Source organism: Neocloeon triangulifer, unplaced genomic scaffold, assembly GCF_031216515.1.
Source record: "Neocloeon triangulifer isolate White Clay Creek 2 clone unplaced genomic scaffold, ASM3121651v1 ptg000020l, whole genome shotgun sequence".
In the NCBI taxonomy this organism is placed as follows: Eukaryota; Metazoa; Arthropoda; class Insecta; order Ephemeroptera; family Baetidae; genus Neocloeon; species Neocloeon triangulifer.
In genome coordinates this window covers 889,064-899,015 of record NW_026775561.1, presented here as the reverse complement: position 1 = coordinate 899,015, position 9,952 = coordinate 889,064, and the positions used below count along the sequence as shown (strand labels likewise).

At 43.5% G+C, this 9,952-nt stretch overlaps 3 protein-coding genes across 4 annotated transcripts; 1 reads left to right on the top strand and 2 right to left on the bottom strand.

The window, feature by feature from the left end:
• Positions 1-671: 671 nt before the first annotated feature.
• On the bottom strand, positions 672-3,128 carry LOC132203996 (X-box-binding protein 1). The gene is made up of 2 exons (XM_059632190.1): positions 2,794-3,128; positions 672-1,673 (listed from the first exon to the last, which is right to left on the bottom strand). The coding sequence occupies exons 1-2, from the start codon at positions 2,985-2,987 to the stop codon at positions 1,217-1,219; spliced, it is 651 nt and encodes a 216-aa protein (XP_059488173.1). The 5' UTR covers positions 2,988-3,128; the 3' UTR covers positions 672-1,216.
• A 221-nt stretch (positions 3,129-3,349) lies between these two features.
• Positions 3,350-6,441, bottom strand: LOC132203993 (double-stranded RNA-specific editase 1-like). Its single transcript, XM_059632186.1, has 8 exons — positions 6,268-6,441; positions 6,034-6,143; positions 5,329-5,428; positions 5,086-5,252; positions 4,472-4,633; positions 4,205-4,417; positions 3,672-3,855; positions 3,350-3,615 (listed from the first exon to the last, which is right to left on the bottom strand). Exons 1-8 carry the CDS (start codon positions 6,305-6,307, stop codon positions 3,536-3,538), a joined length of 1,056 nt encoding a protein of 351 aa, XP_059488169.1. The 5' UTR covers positions 6,308-6,441; the 3' UTR covers positions 3,350-3,535.
• A 160-nt stretch (positions 6,442-6,601) lies between these two features.
• Positions 6,602-9,925, top strand: LOC132203989 (sorting nexin-17). Of its 2 annotated transcripts, none has more exons than XM_059632181.1 (10): positions 6,602-6,831; positions 6,892-7,087; positions 7,140-7,318; positions 7,378-7,474; positions 7,529-7,613; positions 7,671-7,833; positions 7,889-8,134; positions 8,787-8,875; positions 8,926-9,127; positions 9,192-9,925. In XM_059632181.1, exons 1-10 carry the CDS (start codon positions 6,772-6,774, stop codon positions 9,372-9,374), a joined length of 1,500 nt encoding a protein of 499 aa, XP_059488164.1. In that variant the 5' UTR covers positions 6,602-6,771; the 3' UTR covers positions 9,375-9,925. The 2 variants fall into 2 exon arrangements, with proteins under 2 accessions (XP_059488164.1, XP_059488165.1); XM_059632182.1 differs by having other exon boundaries at positions 6,603-6,831; positions 7,143-7,318.
• Positions 9,926-9,952: the final 27 nt, after the last annotated feature.

Here is a 9,952-nt window from a genome sequence, read left to right as displayed (position 1 = left end):
CGGTCTCGCCTAACGATGCGGTTCACCTGGCCAACCGGTACGGAAAAAAGTAAAATCGGTATAACCGATTTGGTCAAAAACCGGCGGTTAACCGGATTTTGGAAGAAAACTGCCGGTTTTCGCCACTTTTACCGGACGGTTAACCGGTTTTTCAGCAAAAACCGCCTTCATACCGGTAATTGTGCGTCAGAGGCCCCGCCCCTTATGGCTGCGCACCCTTTCTACTTCTTTTTTTGTTCCAATTTTCCTCATTAGTCATTGCTGGGGCCGCGAGCAGACGGCGCGGGACGCGCGCGGTTTTCCAGGAATTGGGGCTTAATTTTCGGCGCCCTCCGAAGGGGATTTCCGCCGTCTTTATTGAGAAAACACGTTCGCTGCTCGCGACTCTTATGGCTGTGTTTTAAGTAGGACAGCAGCTGGTCTAGCGCGGCTCGTGTCAAAGGCAGGGCAATGACCCCGGCCGGCGTATGACTGCTGCGCAGGGTCAAAGGACTCGATTCGCCCCGACCAATAAAGCTGCTCTCTTGCTCGTTGCAAATTTTGAAATTTCATTCATTCCGTTTTTTTATGTCAATTAAATTCATAAAATATGGTGCATTTTTTATTATATTAAACTGTTTCAAAAATTAATCCTGATATAAATTACACTGTAAAAAATTTACACATTTAAATAGCAATTCAATCTTTTTTATTTATTTTAAAATATAATCAAATGTTATTTAAATTAAAAAATAATGATAATTTCATCCTTGTCAAGCCCATAATTATATATTTGTTTATTAGTATTATAGCTTTACATAAGCTTGTAATAAACATCAATTAAATTCCAAAGTAGTGATTTTGATTAAAAATTAACACTCGCATTGAAAAGTGCTCATCTTCAATTAGCATGCCCATAAAATTAACATATAAAATACACAAATTACGTCAAACACTTAAAAACTAGAGATGAGGAGAAGAGATGCTGTCACTGGTGTCAAGTCAGTGTCCCAGTTCATTATTCCACTTATTCACAGGAGGTCCGGGAAGAGCTCGGAGAGGAACTCGAGGTCTTCGGCCTCGCTGTAGGGCGAGGGCAGGCCCGACTCGTAGCCAGGGTCGGCGGCGCCGGGGGAACTCGGCAACTGACTCAGCATCTGCAACAGCTCCTGCTCGTCCTCAGCTGACAGTGTGCTCGGACAGGGGCTCGACGAGGAGGTCACGGAGAGGTCAGAGGTCACGGTCGTATCTTCATCGGGTTCCACGAGTTCTGATGGCAGCCCCACCACTTGAGCCTCTCGGCCCGCAGGTCGCGCACCACCCGGCGGTCCAGCGGGGGCTCCCGCGGGACCTCCTCCGCGGCGGGGGTCTTGGGGCTCTGCAGGTTGCGCGCCATCAGCAGCAGCAGCAAGGCCCAGGCGGAGCACCAGGCCAGCGAGGGGGTCTCGAGCCGGGGTCCCCTGCCCTTCTGCAGAGGGAGTTCCGGTTTCGACACGGCAGGTACGAAGTCCTGGGGTCCGCGACTCGACACCTCCTCACCGCACCTGGTGCACCCGCCCAAGCGCAGGGCGGCGTTCTCAGCGCGCAGCTGCTCGATTTGCGCGCGGGCCTCGGCCAGTTGCTGCTCCAGTTCGTCCATCTTGGCCTTCTTCTTGTCCCGCGACGTCTGCGCGGCCACGCGATTCTTCATTTTCCTGCGGAACAGAAAAAAAAATTCATTAGTATTTCAATCAATATTTTCCACATTTAAAGAGCATGGGGCAGCAAAATCATCCCCTAATCTACTGGCTTGGAACATTAGGATCTTTTTGGCAACCTAAAAATGGGGGGTAACCGCGCAATTTTTGAGAAAAATGTATTTGAATTTAACATGGCTTGATCATGTAAAAGTAGCACAAAAATCGTTTAATCGTATTTTAAAAAATAAACCTGGATTGGCAAAGTGTTTTTGACCCACTAACGTGTTTTCTGTTTTTTGATAATCCTGCTACAGATTTAGCACAAAAAAATTGGAGGTCACGGCATAAATTTTTGAGAAAAGTCTAGTTGAAACGTTGAAAGTAAGAAAACGGTGGTTTTGTTAATATTTCTAGTTTCCGAGAAAATCAACTCATTTTTGAACACTTTGATATAATGAATCTCCGCAAACAAATATCAATGATAGTTTTTTATTCTGGTTTTTAAAATACTCAAGTAATTATAAAATAAATTCATTAGTCATAATTTCAATATAATATAGGGTTTTTAACTTTTTACTAAAGGGTGCTGCCAAATTAATTTGAGGGAAGATTTTTTAATTTTCTTGGTGGGAGGTTGAAGTTAGTAAACCAAGGCATCTTTTTTAATGTTGACCAAGTTTCTGGGTCAAAGGACACTGACCCTGGCGAAAGGTAATAAAGCAATATAAAGATTTGTACCCCTTGAAAATAGGCAACCTGGAAAACATCTTTAAACAAACAATTTATTTGAACAAGCCGTTTAAAAAATATTATAGATTTTAAGATAGCCTTAGAAAAATAAATTATTTTTGGATATGAATTAAAAATTGGAAATTTGAGGCTTGAATTCTCTTTCATAATTACAATATTTGAAGCAAATTTAGTGGATTTTATTTTATTCAAATAATTAGAAAAAAAATGATAGTTTCTTCTACTTTAAATAAAAAAATAGGCACTTAAAACTTTAATTATGTTATCAGCCCGCAGCCCCTTCTTATCAACTTCCGTCAAACAGTACAATTAAGTGCCAACGTAAGCAAAAGTTGGAGTTAATTGGAAATAAATTTCATTTCTTCAAATTAAAAATTCAACTCACTTTCTCAAAATTTTCTCCTCGATGGAAAGGCAGTCGATTTTGCGCTTCCTGACGATTCTCTGGCATCCCTCGTCGTCGGCAGGTTCGACTTTGATGCGTTCGATTGTTCTGGAAAAGGCTGGCACCCTGGGAGGCAGGGGCAGTTTCTCCCTGGGGCCGCACGGCAGGGCGATCAGAATGGTCTTGGCTGCCATGTCCGCTCCGGACGCTCGCTATCTCACTTCCTTGGTGGTTTCCGAGTCTGTCGCGGACAGTCTGTCGACAAGTAAACGCGACCTTCACATCGCTCGTGCTTTTCTTGACTCGGCCCTGCGTGGAATGAAATGCAAAAGCGATCGTGGTCGCTGCGCATTGGCCTGCCGACACATCTGGTCGAATGCGATTGGCTGCCGCTGACGTCATCGTGACGTCACTGCATGATGAAAACCCGAGCCTCCTTTGCATTGCCCCGTTGCACCTGAAGTTGAAAGGAAAAAGAAGGTTCCTTCCTTTGTTCTGTAAAAGTTTATATATTAATTTTTAGGGCGGAGCCGATTTGTAAATATTTCGCATAATTCTTTGCGGACGTGATTTTCAAACCACTTAATTTATTTCCACTTGCAATTCTTCAGCAGTAGAGCTAAAAACTACTCTTTAATATTATTTTACGCTTCTTCTAAAAACACCGCTGATTGAATACACATCGAGATTTCAGTAAATTTGTTACAAAATAAAACAATAGTTGGCCGCAAGAGCTGCGGCATTAGTTGTCGTAGTGCACATCAAAAATTGTGGCCAGGGCTTGCTTGGCAGCCTCTTTTTTGGCGTCCTTTTTGTTCTTGCCTGTGAATTGAAAAAAATTACGCCCAAGTTGAGGGACCAGAGGGAAAAGTACTGACCAATGCCTTGGTAAGAAGCACTGTCGACCGTGACGGACACGGTGAACATGATGTTGGGAGGGACGCCCTGAGATCCAGCGTCTTCGAAAACTGCATTCGGACGCAGCTGGTTCAACAGCATGACAGGATGCCTGTCTGTAGGGTTGTCAGGCAACTTTTTCATTGGCGCAGGGGCCGCTCGAGTCTGGAATAATCAAAGATCAAAATTAATTTTGAAGCTTTTTGTTTTGATTTAATATAATTATTTAAAATTATTCCCCAAAATTGGGATCCATTGCAGAATTTGGTTTAGTTTAATTTAAAATAAATGATTTAAAAATTTTAGCCAGGCCAATTTTGAGGGAAAAAAGTTTATTAAAGAAATCAAAAGTACTGAATATTTTAACTTGTCTTTACATCCTGGAGATTAAATCTCCACCAAAATTATAAAAATAATGTTAGTTTTTTCCAATAAATATAATTAACTATTTCAAAGCATTATTTATTAATAACAATGAAAAATAATTAGCAATGATTCCCAAGTCCAAACAAACCTCTGTTTGTCCAGCTGCCGGTTTTGATGCTGGCTTGAAATTGACATTCACGCCTTGGCTTTGCCATTCGTTAAACAGTTTATACAACGCAAACGAAGCTAGACTGCCCCACGGAACGTCGTCTTCCGGCTGCGGAGGTTGTCCGTTGACCGGACGGCCTTCCTGGTCCAGCAGCGGAGGCTCTTCGCCGGGAGGAACGTCCGATATGTTGGCCTGATTCATTTTTTTCAATTGATTTTTTTATAACCAATGAAGGTTGAAACGTACCTTGTTCTCCTCCTCTTTGATGTTCATCTCTTCACTTTCTCCAGCGCCGGACTCACTTTGCGCCATTTTTTCCATCAAGAGGTTGCGCAGGGCATTCTCGGCGGCGGCCTGTTTTGCAGCTGGTTTCGACAGTCCTTGTCCTGTGAAGACGTGTCCGTCAACCTTCAAAGAAACAGGTTTCAATAAGTATAAAATTCTCAAATTTTGTAAGCAAAATTGTAATTTTTATTTTATTCAAATGTAATTTAATTAAAATTTTTAATTCATATTAAAATCAGTTACTTAATTTGATATTTTTTTATCCAAAGCATTTATTTAATATAAATTCAATTTTTTTATTATTTAAATAAGTTATTTAAATAAAATCCAATTTATTATTCAAAAAATTGAAATTAAAGTACTTTTATTATTCCAATCATTAATTTAATTTAATTTTTTATTATTTAAATAAGTTCTTATCAAGTATATCCAAAATTATGATGTTTTGAAGGATAAATCAATGTTTTTATCTTCAAATCAGAATCGCATTCATTCCACTGTAAAATGGCCAAACTTGAATTTGAACTTTGAGCTGTCACTTTTTTTATTAGAAGCAGATAGTGCAAATTTCGAACCTCGACGGTAACGGCGAAAAGGGTGCTGGCAGGGTTTATAGGATCGTGGAATGTGAACTTGACCGACTCGCTCATCTCGTTGAGGACCATGATGGCGTTCTTGGGCTGCAGCAGTCTGCGCAGCCGGGCGTTCATCCTCTTGCGCCGCACCTTCTTACTAACTTTGACTGGAATTGGAAGCGATTAGTCCGTTTGTCACCCGACGAGGAACACGATTAATAGAGGAAATTTTGAAATTCTTACAAAGCGGGTCCTTCTTCTTGAGCATCCACTTCTTGGCCTTGACGCCGCCGGGTTCGTCGGGCTCGAGCAGGTCTTCGTACTCGTCGTCCTGGTCCATTTTCTGCAATTGCCGTCAGGCCGGGGAGTGATTTTTCAGTATACAAGGGGTGCGCCCCCGCACTCCCCCCACCTCGTTGAGGGTGGCCGCCGCGAGCGCTGCTCATTCTTCACCAGACCAAAATATCCAAAATATATTTTGCTCGGGTTCAGAATGAAGCGTCGCTCGCGCGCGAGGGAGGCAGGCACGAGAACAACCCCTGCACATCGTACGCAATCAACCCTGGAAGACGGGGGCGGCGGAAAACAAGGCGATTAGGAAAAGTGACAGAGAGATCGAGAGGCCGACAGCAGCAGTGAATGCCATGGTCTCGTCCCGAGAGCGGCCACCAAGAATCCAAGCCAATTGCCACCAAAAATTGTTTCCGCAAAATTAAATTTTTTGCCTTTGATGGCTAAAAAGGGGGAGAGGAAAAAAAATACTAGCAAAAGTAAAAGGAACGAAACGAAAATTGGTGCTTGGCAAGCGTTCCGGTGTCTTTCTTGAACCATGCCAATCAGGCGTGAAGTCTTAGACGGGGGGCGGCGAGGGTCTCTGGCTCCTCGGACCTCTCAAGGGCCCGAGGCCCCACAGACCGCGTGGCTGGCGTGGGCCGGGACTCGACTTACGGCGTCAATTTCCGGCGCCTCTTCCTTCTGGCTGAACACGATCTGCGGCTGCACGGCCAGCTGCGTCGGCGCCGCCGTCGCCGGCTGCTGCTGCTGCATCATCAGTTGCGCTGGAAAGTGACGGAATTTCAGACATTTAAGGTTGTTCTTCACGTTTCTGGACATCGCAGCGATCGATAACCCTCAAAATGCCGTGCCAGCGTCTTGAGCGTTCTCTGCTCGCGTGCGTTATACCTGCGGTGGGGCGACCTCTGTTCCGCGTCTGGTACGCCATCGTCAACCTTAAATCTCAAACTCGAGAAATATTCAGAATCTGTTTGCAGGAATGCACGCAAACCTGCGTTCAATCAGAACCGAACAAGCGAAAACATGCAAATATGGGCGACCGGTGTGCTCAGATGCGGTTTTTCACTTCCAATTACCGGTTTTAAACAAAATCGCTTTGATGAAAACCGGTTGTTGGAGTCATTTGTAAACCGGTATCGTCGCTTTCACTCAACTCGTGATTTGATTGGTCCGTCATTTTCAGATCGGCCGAGACGACCAATGAGCGACGTGGATTTCAGAATCAGCCTGCCACGCCCCCTTTCTCCATTCACTTACTGCTCATCTCGTCGACGTAATAAAACAATTTTGATTTCGCGTTGATTATTGACCCGAAAAGAATATAATGAGCGCGATTGCGTGCACCTGTATCGGTTAACGAGTGTCACCATGGTGTGATCTGGTACCGCAAACATGCACTTCGCGATTCCGGACACGGTCGAGTTCACCAACTCGGGAGGCTCTGTTTTCGTGGTGAGGCTTTTGACCCTTTCGTGTTGTTCGTTTCGAAAATTGCAATTTTACATGTCGCAGGGCTTCAACGTGCACATCAATGGCACGTACCACTGCAGCGTGCGCTACCGGCAACTCCTGTGTCTGCACGAGCAGCTCAAGAGGGAGCTCGAGCAGCCGCACTCGCTGCCCCCGTTTCCGCCCAAGAAACTACTCCCGCTGTCCCAAGGTCAGCTGGACGAGCGGCGGTTGATGCTGGAGAAGTATCTGCAGACAGGTATGGACCATTTAATTAGTAAGAATTGTCCTTAATCGACGAGATTTGCCAGCAGCGAGCCAAGACCCGCGCGTGGCCAGCAGCGACCTCTTCAAAGGCTTCCTGCTTTCGGCCCAGCTCGAGAGCAGCAAAGAGACGAGCGCTCCGGTCACCCTGGACGTGCACCTGATGAGCGGCCAGAAAATCAGTTTGGAGGTCATCACCTCGGACCCTTCAGACGAAGTGTTGGAAGTGAGATTTTGTTTTGAAATAAAAAATCTATTTGAGAATTAATGAATGATTTCTTGCAGAATTTGAGCCAAAAATTGCACCTAGCACCAGAGTTTGTCAAGTTTTTCTCCTTGTTTTTAATTAGGAAAGACGATGACGGCAGCGGTGAAATTACTGGTACCATTTTGGATCAAATTATGAATTTTTTTTTAATACAAATTACCATTTCAGTGATCAAAAAACTGGAAAATTACGAATCTCCGTACATATCATTGAAAAGTTTACCCGGTCTTCACCGCGTTGTCCTCAGGAAGAAGTGAGGAAAAGCTCAAAAATAATTTGGATTTTTGTGTCATTTTCTCCGCATTTGTAGTTTTTGGGATCTGTCTGTGGAGACGATGCTGGCCGAGGACAGGGTGGCGCTCAACTTGCTGTACACTCAGGCCATTTGGGAGGTGGAGCGGGGCTGGATTTTAACCACTAAGGACGTCCGGAACAAACTCTCGTCGCTCCAGTCCAGAGGCGAGAAAAGAGAGGTAATCAAAATAACTTTAGTTGTTTTTAAATTTTAATTGACTTCTTTTGTTGCAGTACCTGGAAGTGGCCAAGGGGTTGAAGTACTACGGCTTTGTGCAATTCGGCGAGTGCTGGTGCGACTACCCGCACAAGGGGACCAGGGTGCTCATTGCTGCGGGGAACAAGGAGCTCAACTTCCGGGTGCGCCTGCAGTCGCCGGACGCTTCGTCCAGTTCTTCTTCGTCCGACTCTTCCGAGTCGGTCAGCGAAGGCAGCTTCAGAGTGACGAGAATGCGGTGCTGGAGAATCACCACTCTCCATGTGAGCGCCCAAATTAGAATATTATTCATTTGAAAAAAATGGAACCACCTTTTTTTATAATTATTAATATTTTAGATAATTATCCAAAAACCTTTAGAATTTTGAGAAAAGTTAAATTCAAGCTCGAAAAATTAAAAATTTTTCACACTAATTTTTCTGAATACTTGAAAATCTAAATTGATTGATTTCTGCAAAAAATGGTATCTAATTTTTTTTTTTTCAAATTCCAATATGGCCGCCGGAAATAAATAAGGGTTTACGAAAACTGCTGCCAAATTAATTTGGATAAAGATTTTTTAATTATCTCGGCGGGTGATTGGAGCTAATGAACCAAGGAATCTTTTCTGAACTATCACCAAATTACTAGGTCAAAGGTCATTGATCCTGGCAAAAGGTCAAAATATAAAGTCTTATGCCCTTTGAAATCAGGCAACATGACTAAAATCAAAGATTGCCAAATTATTCATTTTACGTTTTTGAAATAATCATTTTTATTTTTATGAAGTTTTTTTTGTTTTTAATATTGACTCTAAATTAGCTGAAAATGGTCTTTAAAAAAAAAAAAAAAAAAAAAATGAGTGTTATTTTTTTAACTATTTAAAAAAAAATTATCATCTCCGTCTTCTGATATATTTGTAATTTTCTTGTCCAGGCTGATGAAGTAAGTGAGGCTCTGGACAACTGCGTTAGTCCTGGGCCCAGACTCGAGCTTTCCTTTGAATACTTGATGGCCAAGGATCGGTGAGTTTCAATTCATTTGAAGTAAATTTTGTTGCTAATCAAAGAATCAGATTGCAGTGGATCACTGTTGTGAGCGAACAGGCGATCCTGATGTCGGCCTGTCTGCAAGCCATGGTGGCCGAGCTGCTGGCCAAGAAGGGCAGTCCGTCGACGCCGAAAGCGCCGAACCGGCCGTGGTCCTTCATGCGCCGCGACGGCACCTTCCACCGGATCAGGCCGGTCATCCGCTCCGTGTCCAGCGACGCAATTTCCGTGGGTTGAATTTTGGATCCGAAAGAGAAAAAAAATGTGAATTAACTTTTGTGTCTGATTGCAGGAGGTGAGCGTGCGGTCGCAAGACTCGACTGTTGGCAGACACGACGAGGGCCGGTCTTCGATAAAACGCCTCTCCGGGAGACTGTCTGGGATGTCCCTGAAGGGGCCCAACAGTCCGTCGACCCCTGCGAACCCTTTCGTCGAGAACGACGCGTTCGACGGAATCGGAGACGACGACCTTTGAGCAGACTGTCAATCGATATTATCCAAACCGTCCCTGGATTGGCTCTTGGACTGATTTTTGGCCAACAAGGAAAAAAATTTCAATCAAGTGGAAAAAGGAGTCGGTGCCAATTTGCAATGATTTCCACTTTGTTGCTCAACCAGCAACGTCAGACATGTTTTTAATCTCTTTTTACTTATATACTGGACGTTTTATTTGTTATCCACCCCCATTCTATCTTTTAAGCAAATCCAACTTATATATATATATTTGTTTTTTGTATTTTTTTCGAGCGGAGCAAAAAGAAGGAATATTTTTGTACAGGATTGAACAGACTGAATGTGGGACGCGCTACATATATTATTTGCAACTTGTAGATGTCACCGAGTCCTTCTTACGCAACAGATTTTATATATTTACGATACTTGATTAATTTTTGAATGTTTAGCAATGACACTTTTGTTGTTTCTCGCAAACAACTGAGGACAATTAATTAATATTACTCTCTTTTTGTTGATGTGATGTTCCCTGCATCTGGTCTGTGTGGAAATAAAATGTCAAGTTGTACTCGGCGTGAATATTTTTATTTCTCTCACACC